The sequence below is a fragment of the Vigna radiata genome, chromosome 6, assembly GCF_000741045.1.
Source record: "Vigna radiata var. radiata cultivar VC1973A chromosome 6, Vradiata_ver6, whole genome shotgun sequence".
Lineage (NCBI taxonomy): Eukaryota > Viridiplantae > Streptophyta > Magnoliopsida > Fabales > Fabaceae > Vigna > Vigna radiata.
Window position 1 is genome coordinate 32,448,668 of NC_028356.1, and position 16,014 is coordinate 32,464,681.

At 31.9% G+C, this 16,014-nt stretch overlaps 1 protein-coding gene and 1 pseudogene across 1 annotated transcript; both read right to left on the reverse strand.

The window, feature by feature from the left end:
* Positions 1 to 16,014, reverse strand: part of LOC106765195 — a 33,535-nt pseudogene that overhangs the window by 9,894 nt on the left and 7,627 nt on the right.
* Positions 12,543 to 13,550, reverse strand: LOC111241870. The gene is made up of 2 exons (XM_022782229.1): positions 13,525 to 13,550; positions 12,543 to 13,374 (listed from the first exon to the last, which is right to left on the reverse strand). The coding sequence occupies exons 1-2, from the start codon at positions 13,548 to 13,550 to the stop codon at positions 12,543 to 12,545; spliced, it is 858 nt and encodes a 285-aa protein (XP_022637950.1).

The window sequence follows — 16,014 nt, forward strand, 5'->3', positions numbered from 1 at the left end:
TTGGGCATGAATTCATAAACAAGAGCGCGCTTTGAGCCACTAACACAAAATCCAATTAATTGTACCACATTTTGGTGATGTATTCTTCCAATAGTTGCAACTTCATTGATAAAATCTTGTCCATTTCCTTTGGCTTTACCTAACATTTTGATTGCCACAGAAGGTCCACTGCGCAACTTTCCCTTAAACACAGAGCCAAATCCTCCTTCACCTAACTTCTCTTTGAAACCTTCAGTCATCTTCTTAATTTCCTTGTATGAGTATCTGATAGGTGCTAAGTGATTTTGTTCAAGGTAATTTTCAATATTTTGATATAAAGACGAATGTCTTTTCCTCCATTTACATATGAAGATCACAATTAAGAATGGCAATCCAAACAAAATTTTGTAAGCCCATGCATAACTGAAAATACCTGCAAGGATTTCNTTTCTTGAGTAATTAACACTGATAATGTAATATAATAAAATATTTGNTTAAAGCAAATTTTCATTAATAAAATCTAAACTTTACATATTCATTTACTTAGTAACATTAGAAAAAAAGAAAGTAAATTTAATGTCTAGAATGAACAACTATCAATAAATTTACACAATTATCTATAAATAAATTCACTGATGGTTGTCAAAAATAAAAAATAATCTTTTAAAGTAATTTCTTTAGTTTCCATAAACGTCAAAGATTCAGTTTGTGTTCTTCAAACCCTTAGAACGTATTTCCATACCTCAAATTTGCAAATCAAAGTCTTTTTATCTTAGAAACATAACATTTAATAATACCAAGAAAATACCGCTTTAAGGACGTAGAGAAAAAATAATTGGTAACATAATGTTTATCAATAAATCTTATAGAAAAAAATATTTATATGTAAAACATAATTTATCAATAAATTTTATAAATATATTTTAAGATATTAATTCACGATAAAAATATTTGTTGATAATGGATTTATTAGCAAAATTTATCGGCCATTTAAATTATTTATTATTGATAAATATATTTATGGTTAAATTTTTCTGATAAAATAGATATTATAATTTTCACTTTAATTCTGTAATAAAGTTCATTGATAAAATAATATTTATAACAAACTTTACTGATAAAAAAGTTATTGATAAACAAAATTTACTTACAGATTTTTTAAATTAGGAATGTGAGAAAACTAGAACTTACACCATTTAAGTAGAGGTACTCGCAATTGTATTTCATTTCTTTCCGTGCCTCAATGGGTTTATCTACACTATTGAAGTGTCCATGGTTGTCACTCCTTTCAAAGCTCTTTTAAAAGCATCTTTGTCCTCATAATGATGGTAATAGTATTCACTTTCACTTGACCCAAACATCCTTGTTTCCTAACCTAAGATGTTGTTTGATTATGGAATCACTTATTCGATCAACATTTACAGCCATTTGCATCTCACACCCATGATGGAGATAAGCAATCCCACGAGCCACTTTAACTCATATATTATATATTTTTATCAAGAGATCCATTCGACATNAATTCATAAACAATAATNTCACTCTTTGTTGCTTATAGGGTTTTTGAGGTGAATATGATGTTTTGTGGTGAAAGCTTCGATTGTATTAGTGTTTTTGTAGGTCAAGTGTATGTGCTGTATATTTTCATAGATTGTCATTTTGTCATTAAAGATTGTTATGGGTGCTTTTTGATGGTTGATTTTTTTTTTTTTAAGAAAAGCATAAAAGGTTTATGTCAAGTGTTAAAGGGTCTCATGTAAATTTACGTAAAAAAAAAAAAGTCTAAAATAACATACTTTAAAGACTTTCATTATGTTAGTGATAATATGATAAGGTAAGTGAGACTCTGACTATGTTATCTCTGTCTTGTAAGAAAAATGTATACCCATTTTCGTCTCACTTTTATTAATTAGGTATAAAATTTGTATCTTATCTTCAACCCCATCAAATAATAATATATTTGTAACCATTTCTCACAATGTTTTAAATATTAATTAATTATTTTTCTTAAAAAAAATCACAATAAAGAATACATATTTATTATTTAAAATTTCATGATAACTACAATATTCATTATTTTTTAAATAATAATTAAATAGCAATAATCATATTTGAAAACATAATTAAATAACAATTATATATATATATATATCTGAAATTTCATGATAACTAATATTAATATTTTTTAAATGTTAAGAGTGAAAGCACCTCAGGAATTTGAGTGAATTTAATAGACATCGAATAGGTTTTGGGAGAGAATGCTAAACAATGTAATAGTAAAAGAAGATTTTTTTTTTTAGTGAAATGTAACAAATGATTAAAGAAATTAATACAAATAAATCTTTTTACTTACCTAATACATTAAAAATGTTTGATTAATTTAAAACATAGACAACTTTGAGCATTGACGTATATACGTACCTCTTTCCATAAAATTTAAAAATATTAAATATTACTCATACTTTTATTCATTCTACTACAATATAAATAATTTCAACTAGATAAAAACACATTTATTTATTTTTATCCCTAATCAATTCAGAACAAATATTAAGGAAAATATACATATACAGCAACAATTTATAATATAACTATCATCATATATTACTTTCAACAAGAGAACAAAACAGAACCATCATTATTGAAAGAGGTGAAAATTTTCAAAACACAACCATCATTATCGAAAGTGGTTGGAAATTTTTTAAAAATACAGACGATTGTATGTTTAACCGTGGCCAAATGTTCTATTATTTTAATAGCATTTCTATTAATGATAATTTAAAAATTATTATTAAAAAGTCTATATATTTAATCATTTGGTAAAAGCTATACTGTAAGTACCTAGAAAATCTATATATAAAAAACAAATATATATATATATATATATATATATATATATATATATATATTAAATAATAAAGAAAAGAATTAATCTATGGAAGAACTTTTTTCCTTTATTCCGAAAAATGGCACAACACACCACTTTACCAAATCATGTTCACTTTTCTAACTTCATTCTTTTTCTAAAAGGTTTATTCTTTCATTTTCTTTGTCATCTCTAAACTTCAAGTTCACTGACTCGATACACGTTCCTTCNGAAGGTACCTAAGCGTCCGCAACGTCGAGAGCTTTAGTTTGAACCGATTAGTTTCTCGATTCGGATCGGTAAGTAGTTTTCTCCCCACTTCTCTGCTGTTTGGAACTAGGGACTTCCTTCNTTCTATTTCCATCAAGTTCTAGCTCTAAGAGCTGGTTTCTACCACCATTTTGGTGGTTGTAGGGTGTTATTTGTGTTTTCTTTTGNGGAGGGCACTCTAGGAACGGTGTTTTAAACTGTGTTGAGAAACTTGCAAGGTAAGGGGAGCTAGACCTTGTCTTAATTCGTGTTTATGTTGTAAATTTTGGTACCTTTATAAGTTATAGACGATTTTGAGAAATTGTTATGATTATGTATTCTATATATGTCTCATGGACGATTTTAATGGTATGATGTTGTGTATATTTGGTATGGTGTGATTGTGATGCTTGATAATGTCATGATTGAGTGTGATAATGATGTTGGAGTGGTGGAAACTNTATTCAAAGTAGTGGTGAGGTGAAAGTATTAAATTCTTGAGTTTTAAGGCTAANAGTGGGGTTTTGATGAATGAATTTGAGAAATAGGAATGAGAGTNAGAAGATAATTGATTTAGCACTGTTTTGTGGTTAATTTGGACTTGTTAGAAGTGTTAGATTATTGAAGATTGATATGTACCAAAGAGGGGGATTCANAGTTGAAACTGTCAAGTGTTTTTGATGTAAAAAGGGGGTTTTGAGTAGTGAAATTTTGAGGTAAGTGTTATGAACTATTTTAGGAAGTTTGAGATATGTTATGAGGTCAATTAAGACNTGCCTAGAGGTCTACAATAGAAAAATATGTTATGGAAGTGTTAATTGCATAATAGTTTAAGTTTCCTACTTCACTTAGGAGGTTTTAAGTGTTGGAAATGGAAAGTGGAGTAGCTGGGGTGAAACTGAAGTATTAAGGGGTGCTAACAAGTGTATTTAGACTTGTTTATGCTGTTTGTAATATAATATGGGGGTTGGAAACAGTAGAATTGAAATTGGGCAACTTGTAGGAGTGAAATTGGATTTTAAAGTGTCAAAAGTGGTTTGATACACCTAGTCTTGGATCTAGTGATCAAATGAATGTTTGTTTTAACTTATAAACGTACTTTTCCATCAATACAAATGTGTAAAGAACCCCTTTAGCCATTAGAATAGGTTCCAAGTGCATCAAAACCCAGTTTTCATGGTTGTTGTTAACTGGTAAGGCGCCCTGTTGAGACTTTGGCAAGTGCACCAAATCGCTCAAGTAGTAATACCGGTAAGACCGGATATCGTTTCCCAAGAGACTTCGTTATTACTCTACTATCGTATAATTACTAACTAATTTAAACTAAAGAATGATTCCATTTTTTGTTTGATATTGTGCAATGAAAGTAAAAGTTATGCATAAGTTAAAGTTTNAGCTACTTGGGGCTAAAACAAGTGAAAATGAGATGATTGATAACTATATGGAATGAACATGTTGGAGAATGATTTCAACTAATTCCTTCCTTTGCAAATGCACTACACTACCCTTCATCAATTACTTGTTCTTGTCAACTAGCTAAATCACTAAAACCCAATCCCTTGGTGAGATAGCCTAGGTTCATTTGTTAAATCCCAATCCCTTGGTAATCCACCAAACTCACCCGCATTAAGAAAAGAAGTTGATGACAACTAAAGGTCCTAGCTCTATCCCTAGACACTATTTCCCTTAGGTGTTTAGTCTAGTTTAAGGTTCACCCAATGTTTCCCAACCTCAAGTAAACCCCACAATCAAGCTATGGTTGATCAAGTCATAACTAGCATTAAGTAAAAGATAAAAACACCAACAAGCAATGAATGAAGCATTTTTCATTTAAGAACAAGTGCATTTACAAGAAGTTCTTAGTTTACATCACTCTCCAACAATAATGAACTTAGCTCTCCATTAATGGACAGCTTGAGCTTACAATGGAATGAAAATGGTGAAGAAGAGACTCAAGGAGAAGGAGAGGAGAGCTCCCACTGTCCAGAACTAGCTCCAAGAGGTGCAAGAACGTTTCCCNAAGTCTCAGCCGCCAAGAAGATTCTAACCCTCGAAAACTGTGTGCCTTTTATAAGGTAGGNTGCCACATCAGACAATTCGCGCCCAGCGCCATTAAAGTGGCGCCCAGCGTGAAACATCCCTGGAAACAGTGGATTTTCACGCCCAGCGTGAGGAAGTGGNGCCCAACGTGAAATCTTGCTGGAAACAGTCAGTTTTCACGCCCAGCGTGAGATGGGTGGCGCCCAGTGCCAGTCTAGGTGAGCTTCTTGGACTTCTTCTTTGTGGTCCTCCCTTGGTTCTCCACTCTTTATAACTTGAATGCTTTTCCAAAGTACTCAAAGTTCCTACAAAATTTGAGGAAAAGAGATGAAAACTCAAGTGTATAACCTAAGCTAAGTTTATTCACAAAGTTGGATAAAGAAGAGGATCAAGCATGTTTAAAGCTTCAGGAGTGTTGATTTGGCATGAAAAATGCACCATAGATAATGGTAAGAATTACCGTTATCACGCCCCAGCGCCCCTGGTTAAGCCTTGNCGCCCCTAAAGCCGTAACGATTCGCGCTGCGAGCCCCCGAGCGCCCCTGGGCATACCGGCATACTGTTGTTTTTGTTTTTGATAGTTTTTGGAGTTTCAGATGTCCGTTTTGGATGTTCCTCAGGTCGTTTTAGGGGTTTTGGATCTTTTTGGAGTTGTTAGTNAGGGTTTCGGAGATGTTTTCCTTACCAAAATATGGGTATCCTTATGTCATGGATTGATTGATGTTGTTTGATTGAAAGAGTGTCTTGTATGTTTATATATATGGCTAGTGTTGTTGGAAAGAATATGATTGTGAATTATAATGATTTAATTGAGTATGAACTGGACATCTCAGGGTGAGATGATTGAAAGTGATTTGAGGGGAGTTGTTGTTGTTCTATATAACTGTATGGAGCTTTGAACTGGTATGGCTATCCCTACACTCAAAGCACTGTTCATGCTCAAATAGAGAAGAACAATGTGAGTGGTGAGAGTAGAGGGAGGTCCTCATCTATAGTCTTAGAGTTTAGACATAGACAGATAGGGGGATTTACCTTGCATAATGTTGGGGAGGGCCAACTGAACTATGTAAGTGCAAAGACGACCAATAGTTCGACAGTTATACCAATCCGGATGAGTCGTGTTAAGTGGTTGAGTTATGGTTTGAAGGGTATGCTTTAATTGTTCCTTTATATGTAACTCAGCATGATGACATTGATTGATTATACGATATGTATATTGCTTGTTTATCTAGCTCACCCTTGCTTTCTTGTTGTGTGTTGCTTGTGTATGTTTTCCTTTGCGATGGTCATCCACTTGGATGGAGCAGATNTCGTTGAGAAGGTTCCCTTGGAGCAAGAGTTGGAGGATGCTGATGCTGCATCTTAGTTTATTAGGATTGCTATATTTCAATTTAAGTTATTTTGAAATACTCTAGTACTCACATTATGNTATCTTGAGTTACTTCTTTGTCTTTAAAGACATTTAAAGCTTAAATTCTGATGATCTCTTGGATGACTGTAAACTCCTGAAACTTATTTGGAACTCAAATTCTAATTGTTCTCTTTATTTTGAATTATGACACNTATATTATATGATTAGTATTATAATATATTTGGAATGTCACATATACTTTGTAATTAAAATATTGAGAAATTAAGATGATAAGATCTTACCAGCTAACAACGCTACCGACCCTGAAATGAAAGAAAACATTCTGATTATCTCAACAGTTAATAAAAAACCATTTTCATATATAGTATTTATTAATATATTTTTCTATTAAAATGGATATCATAGTGTTTATTTTAGTTTTGATTATGTCGTAATAAAATTTATTGATAAAATAGTATTTATGACCGATTTTATTATATTTGTAGCCAATTCTCACAATTTTTTAAATATTAATTAAATAGTTTTTTTAAAAAAATCACAACAAAGAATACANNTTTATTATTTAAAATTTCATGATAACTACAATGTTTATTATTTTTAAATAATAATTAATAGAAATTATGCATATTTGAAAACATAATTAAATAACAATCATATATATATCCTGAAATTTCATGATAACTAATATTTAATATTTTTTAAATGTTAAGAGTGAAAGCACTTCAAGAATTTGAGTGAATTTAATAGACTTATAACGAGTTGAATCATTGAATGAGAGAATAATAATTAATAATAAAAAAATAAAAGGAAAGATAAATTTTTTAGTTTATCTTGTAAACCACGGATTCACAAAATTTAATTCTATAAAGTGGAGGTTTTGCGTTTCTTAAAATGTAATTCTTATGAAGAAAATCAAAAGAAAAAAAAAATTGTATAATTGAAGTTACAAATAAAAGATAAAGTATCCTAAAAANNTTTAGTGAATTTAATAGACATTGAATAGGTCTTGCGAGAATGCTAAGCAATGTAATAGTAAAAGAAGAGTTTTTTTAGTGAAATGTAACAAATGATTAAAGAAAATAATATCAATATTTTTTTTAATTACCTAATACATTAAAAATGTTTTATTAATTTAAAACATATAGAACTTTGAGAATTGATGTATATACACACCTCTCTCCATTANATTTTAAAATATTAAATATTACTCATACTTTTATTCATTTTACTATACAATAAAAATAATTTAGACAAATTTAGATAAGAACACCTTTATTATCCCTAATAAATTCAGAACAAATATTAAGAAAAATATACTGACAATGTATCTTTAACCGTGGCCAAATGTTCTATTATTTTAATAACAATTCTATTAATGATAATTTTAAAACTATTATTAAAAGTCCATTTGAATCATTGGTAAAAGCTCTACTCTTGTAATTAAAGCATTGAGAAATTAAGATGATAAGATCGTACCAGCTAAACAGTCTAATATCGTTTCCACTATTCCGGTAAGTAACAGCTAAATTAAGATCATATAGTACACAACCATCATCATTGAAAGAGGTGAAATTTTTCAGAAGTAAAAGACGATTGTAGTCGAAAGTGGTTGGAAATCTTTTGAAAAATATATTGACGATTATTTCAATAGCATTTATATTAATGATAATTCTAAAACTACTGTAAAAAAGTCTATTAATTGCTTAAAGCTATACTCCTCTTAATTAAAGTATTGAGAAATTAAGATGACAAGATCTTACCAGTTGACGCCGGTAACCAATTTAATCTCGTTAACTCTGAAATGAAAGAAAACATCAAATTTAGGATTCTGATTATCTCAACAGATATTAATAAAAAGACCGTTTTCTTTACATATAGTAAAGTATTTGTTTAAAGCAAATTTTCATTAATAAAATCTCAACTTTACATATCCATTTACTTAGTGACATTGGAAAAAAGAGAGAGTAAATTTAATGTCTAGCATGAATACCTATCAATAAATTCTCTTTTAAAAGCACTTTTGTCCCCATAATGATAATTGTATGCACTTTCACTTGACCCAAACATCCTTGTTTTCCTAAGATAAACTTGTTTGATTATGGAATCACTGATTGGATCAACATTTACAGGCATTTGCTATCTTCCACTATCACCTTCCCACCATCTTTCCTTCTTAGCAACACCAAATTATGCACTTCAATGAATTTCTAGCTTACATCCCATCTTGTAGTCCTTGTTTTCTAAATTAGTGCCTCCCAGCTTACATCCCATCTTTTATCCAAAGTGAAAAGTAAAGTTGACTTGATTGTTCTACACAGGGATTTAGATTCTTCCTCTTGCTTGTCATACCATCAACAACATTATGAAGCTATAAGCATTAGCTTTATGGGATATTCCTCCAATATTATTGTAGAACAATTCTTGAGGCATATAATGGTTCCTCTTCTTGCCATCTTTGTGACTACGTTATTGTATGTTTGATATAACTTTGCTAATCCAAAGTTAGAAACCTTTGGATAAAGTTTTCATCGAATAAGATGTTAGGGGTTTTATATCAAAATGAAAAATTTGCATCTCACACCCATGATGGAGATAAGCAATCCCACGAACCACTTTAACTAATATATTATATATTTTTATCAAGAGATCCATTCGACATGAATTCATAAACAATAATGTCACTCTTTGTTGCTTATTGGGTTTTTGAGGTGAATATTGATGGACTGGAAGTAGTAGAAAGAGAGAGGGGCATAGAGGTATAACCGAGAGAAAACAAAAGTGAAATTGAATGAATTATGTATTGTATTTCCGATTATTAGAAGTAGGTACAGGTGTAGAGTTTATAAAGCAGTAATGTATAGGTGTCAAAACAGTTAAACAACTGTCTTGGCTTATTAATTCACATTAACACTCCCCTCTAAGACAAGCACTTAGAAAGATAACTCTCAACTTCTTCTTCAGCAACTCAAAGTTCTCCATCTTCAAAGCCTTCGTAAGAATGTTTGCCACTTGCTCCTCCGTTTTGCAGTATGCTAGGACAATCTTCCCTTTGTTCACAAAATCCCTTAGAAAATGGTATTTGACCTATGTGTTTGCTTTTGTCATGACTTACTGGGTTTTTGGACAAATTAATAGTTGAAATATTATCTATCCTTAGCTACAATTGAGTCTTTATATGAATCTTCAATTCCTTTAGCAATTCGTCTAGCCACACACCTTGGCAAGCTGCAAAGCTTCTTGCAATATACTCTGCTTCACAGCTGGATAAAGCAACTACGGGTTGCTTTTTAGAACACCACGAGATAGGTGTCTGCTTCAGCAAACACACATATCCGGAAGTACTCTTCCTCTTCACTAGATCACCACCATGATCCGAATCAGTATAACCAACCAATCCCAGCTAAAATTTTTGTTTTCCAATGGGAAATAGTATCCCATGATCAATTATGCCTTGAATATATCTCATCACTCTCTTAGCGGCTAACATGTGAGATCTCTTTGGGCTGCTCATAAATTTGCTGATCAAGCCTACACAAAATGAAAGTTCTGGTCTATTGTTTCACAAATACCTCAACGAACCAACCAGTTGCTTGAACTCAGTCTCATCTATTCCCTTCTCTGATTCATCTCTCAACAGTTTTAAGTTTGTCTCCATTGGACTCCTTGCAGCATTGTAGGATGTCATGTTAAAACGCCTCAACAAATCTCTAGTGTATTTCTTTTGCTTCATCACCAAACCTGCAGTAGTATAGGTAAACTCCATTCCAAGGAAATAACTCAACCTTCCTAGGTCTGTCATCTCAAGTTCAGATGCCATGACCCTTTTAAAGTATTTTATGTGAGTTGTGTTTGAACCTGTGATGAGTAAATCATCCACATACAAGCATAAGATAATAGATCTTCTCATGTGTCTCCGTTCACATAGACTCCATGCTCCACCACACACCTTGTGAACTTGAATTTGAGAAGAAAAGAGTCAATCCTTCTATTCCAGGCTCGGGGGCCTGTTTAAACCCGTATAAGACTTTATGCAGCCTATAAACTTGTGCTTCTCCCTTCTTCAATGAAGTCGGGGGGTTGCTGGACATAGACCTCTTCTTCCAAGAGTCCGTGAAGAAATGCAAACTTCACATCAAGTTGGAAGAGTGGCCAACCTCATGCACAAGCTACTGTAATCACCAATCTTGCCTTATACTTGGACATTGATCCGTTTGGATTGAATTTCTTCTTGAATACCCATTTCACTCTAATGCATCTTTTCCCAACTGGAAGATCAACTAACTCTCAGGTTCCATTCTTCTCAATGGAATCATTTTCCTCCTTCATTGCATTCTTCCACACAGATTTCTTCAAGGCTTCCACTTAATCTATCGGTTCTGCTCCTACAAACAAAGCAATGTGTACCAGATTCCTTCAATGTACATACGAATTTTATATACGGATTTTTCCGTATGTAATTTATCTACACCCTCTCTATATACGGATTTTTGTCCGTATGTAATCCGTATATAACATTACTTTATATACGGATGTTGTACATTTTATACGGATTTTGGTCATTGCGATTTTTTTTTGTACTTTCCTTCATCTTCAATATGTGAATCAACATACATTTCACACTCATTGAACCTCTGTAGCAGCACATGTCTTCTTTGTGGTATAGCAGTTTCAGATTGTGTGCCTTCACTACTCCTAGTTTGAACACGTTCACTGCTCCCAAAGTTTGTATCTGGATCTGTTAAGATGAGATTGCTAGATTCTCCATCCAGTATAGTCTTCACTAAACTGGTTTGCTTCTACTTCCAGTCCTAATTCTCATGCTCTAGAATAACCACATCTCTGCTCAAGACCACTTTTCCTTTGATTGGATCAAAGAGTTTATAGGCACTAGTTGAGTGATAGCCAATGAAAATCATTGCTTCACTTTTATCCTTTAGCTTACTCCTTCTTTCATCTGGAACATGCACATATACTAGTGATCCAAAGACTCTTAGGTGGTTCACGGATGGCTTCACACCTGTCCACACCTCCCACGACACCTTTCCTTCCAACTTCTTTGTAGGACATCTGTTTAAGATGTAGAAAGTTGTTGGCACTGCCTCGTCCCACAGAGTTCGTGGCAAAGCCTTCTCTTTAATCATGCTTCTTGCCATATTGAGAATTGTTTTATTTCTCCTCTCTGCCATCCCATTTTGCTGAGGAGTGTAGGGTGTTGTAACTTCATGTTTGATTCCACTCTTTTGACAATGGTGCTCGAAACTACTTGAGGTAAATTCACCTCCTCCATCCATTCTCAAAATCTTTATTACACTTTCCCTCTCCACACTTGCTTTGAATCTCAAGAACACATCTAGTGTTTCGCTCTTCAATTTAATCGCAAACAACCAAATCATCCTACTGTATTCATCTACAAAAGTGATGAAATACTTGTTTCTTGCCAGTGATGGGACTTCAAACGGTCCATACACATCTGAGTGAATCACTTCCAAGCACTCCTTTGCTCTAATGCACATATTTTCCTTGAATGAATTTCTGGATTGCTTCTTTTCTAGTTGCTGCAAACTCCTCCACTGCAGGTGGCCATACCTCCAATGCCATAACCAATCTTCTTTTTTCACAACATTCATACGCTTGACATCCTTCACTGTTTCCATGCTGATATGAAATATGCGATTCTTTGAGATCTTACTTCTCAAGATTAGGTTTCTGTTTTCATCAAACAATTCTACCTTGTTGAATCCTCCCACACTACTGTAAAACCCTTTTGAACCAGACAACCGATACTCAAAAGGTTACATCTCATTGCAGGCATAAACAATACATTGGTTATGATGGCACACATTCTTCCTCCTGATTACAACATCACCAATTCCTTCTACCTTTAAGGTACTGTCATCAGCAAACTTCACCCGCTCTTCTTGGTTTCATCAAAATTCACCAACCATTCCTTGTGGCATGTCATGTGATTCGAGTTTCCCAAATCCAAATACCACAATTGATCTTGAGAGTGTGAGTTTTCTGCAAACGTAGTTACCATCAGTGTGAGTGGTTCTGAATCAGATTCCTCTTAAACCATGTGAGCCTCCTTTTTCTGCACCTTATTCTGCTTCCCTTTATCAGAATAACACTCGTAGTAGTAGTGCTCGTACTTATATGGCAATTAAAACATTCAACATTTCTTTTGTCTTTCTTGCTGAAAGTTTTATTAGATTTACCATTCTTTTCTTCTACTGTAGTTTCATCTTGGTCATCATCACTCTTATTATTTCTCCACTTTCCTTTTCCATATTTCCCTTTCCATTTCTTGAATGTTTTCTTCTTTTCCTTCTTGGAATGATGCCTCTTCAGTGCCTGCTCACCACTCCTGATTGTATTTCTGTCCAGCAATCGCATTTCATGTGCCTCCAAGGAACTTTGAAGTTCCTCGATCTTCATCTTCTCAAGGTCTCTTGACTCTTCAATAGCTACTACAATGTAGTCGAAATTGGAAGGTAAAGATCTCGTAATCTTCTCAATGATCATCAGGTCACTGAATTTTTCTCCAAACCGTTTCATTTGATTTGTGAGTGCAACAACCTTATTGAAGTACTCTCCCACCTGATCACATTCTTCCATTTGTAGGAGCTCATACTGCCTCCTCAAGGTTTGAAGCCTTACTTTCTTTATCTTCTCTCCTCTTGCATGACACCTCAACAGGATGTTCCACGCCTCCCTTGCTGTCACAACATATTGGATCTTCTTAAAATACGTATCATACACGCACTGATGAAGAATGAACAAAGCTTTGTTGTCCTTTTTCCTGAATGCAACCTTCTGATCCTTCGAGTCACCAAGGTCAGGCTCGAATCCAGTTTCCTCTACCACATCACTAACATTCTAAAACTGAAATAACACTTTCATTTGGGTTTTCCATCTGCTCCAATTCTTCTCTATCAAAATGGGAAGATTTGTTGTTGGCATATTCAATCCTGTCATTCTTCAACTGCCCTTCTTTGATCAAGAAACAGAATCTTGATACCTTTCTTTCTTCCTTGCCTCAATCATTCTGGCCAACCGTACTGCACCGTGATCACAAGGCTCCTCAGGTCCTCACTCAACTGGCTCTTAATACCATTTTGATGGAACAAAAGTATTAGAGAGAGGGCAGAGAGGTATAACCGAGAGAAAACAAAAGTAAGTAAAACTGAATGAATTTTTTATTGTATTTCTGATTATTAGAAGTAGGTATAGGTGGAGTTTATAAAGCAACAATGTACAAGTGTAAAAACAGTTAAGCAACTGTCTTGGCTTATTAATTCACATTAACAAATATGAATGTTTCGTGGTGAATTGCATTAGTGCTTTTGTGAGTCTAGTGTATGTGCTATATATTTCCATGTACTGTCATTTTGTCATTCGAGATTGTTATGAGTGCTTTGTGATGGTTGTTCAATTTTTTTTTTCAGAAAAGCATAAAAGGTTTATGTCAAGTGTTAGGTTTGATGTAAATTTACGTAAAATAACATACTCAAAAGACTTTCATTGTTAGTGACAACATGATAAGGTAAATGTGAATCTGGCTATATTTATCTCTGTTTTTGTAAAAAAAAAAAACGTATATCCATTTTCGTCTCATTGTCAACCTCATCAAATAATAATATATTTGTAGCCATTTCTCGTAATGTTTTAAATATTAATTAAATATTTTTCTTAAAAAAAATCACAACAAAGAATACATATTTATTATTTAAAATTTCATGATAAGTACAATATTTATTATTTTTTAAATAATTATTAAATAGAAATTATACTTATTTGAAAACATAATTAAACAACACTCATATATATCCTGAAATTTCATGATAACTAATATTTAATATCTTTTAAATGTTAAGAGTGAAAGCACCTCAAGAATTTGAGTGAATTTAATAGATTTATAACGCGTTGAATCATTGAATGAGAGAATAAAAATTAAGAACTCTTCAAATGAAATGAAATAAAAAAATAAAATAAAATAAAAGGAAAGGTAAAATTTTTAGTTTATCTTATAAACCAGGGATTCACAGAATTTAATTCTATAAAGTGGAGGTTTTGCGTTTTTCAAAATGTAATTCTTATTTTAATAGCATTTATATTAATGATAATTTTAAAACTACTGTTAAAAAGTCTAAGCTCTACTCCTGTTGTAACTAAAGTATTGAGAAATTAAAGATAATAAGATCTTACCAGCTAACAACTCTAAAGGTAACCCTGCAATGAAGAAAACATCAACTTTAGGATTCTGATTATCTCAACAGTTATTAATAAAAAGACCGTTTTCATATGAAAAGGTAACTTTTTATTTATTTTAAAATAATAAATGTTAATTTAATGCAAAAGTTCTTATAAATGCATGTAAAATATAAAACATAAAAGAATATTATATTTCTTTCTAAAATTTAGTTGAATTATTAACATAAATGATTCAAACTTTGTTTCAAAAAATTCTCTAAAAGTGGATGAAATATGATTTTCCTAATAATTTGAAAATATTAAATATTACTCATACTTTTATTCATTCTACTACAATATAAATAATTAAAAAAAAATTAGATCAAAACACATTTATTTTTTTTATCCCTAATAAATTATCAGAACAAATATTAAGAAAAATATACATACAACAACAATTTATAATATAACTGTCATCATATATTGCTTTCTAGAGAACAAAACACAACCATCATTATTCAAAGAGGTGAAATTTTTCAAAAGTAAAAGAAAATAATAAACACACCGGTTTAATCATAACCGGAAGTCGAAAGTGGTTGGAAATCTTTTGAAAAATATATAGACGAATGTATCTTAACTGTGACCTAATGTTCTATTATTTTAATAGCATTTCTATTAATGGTAATTTTAAAACTATTGTTAAAATGTCTATTTTAATCATTGTTAAAAGCTCTACTCCTCTTGTAATTAAAGTATTGAGAAATTAAGATGATAAGATCTTACCAGCTAATGTCTTTAACCACTGTAATAAGGATTCTTCTGAAATGAAACAAAACATCAACTTCAGGGATTCTGATTATCTCAACAGTTATTAATAGCGGTAAACAAGTTTAACAATTTTCATTTATTTTAAAATAATAAATGTTAACTTAATGCAGAAGTTCTTATAAATGCATGTAAAATATAAAATATAAGAATATTTCTTTCTAAAAGTTCGTTGAATTATTAAATAAATGATTCAATTAAATTCAATTTTTGACAGTGTTATTTATAATTAAAGCATAGGTAAATTAAGATGATAAAAATTCGTACCTTTCAGGGTATCCAGTAAACCTGTACATCGCAAAAACAAGGAAAGCATAAATTTCACCATTTGCATAATTTCATAAAGCTATAATGAATGATTTTTTCTTTACATGAGCATGATGTCTGATACAGATGAAATATAGAAAATAATGAATTATTAATTTTGTTTTCTCTAAAAATTGATTGAATAAACAGAACAATGGTTTATCAATAATAACCAATTAAAAATAAT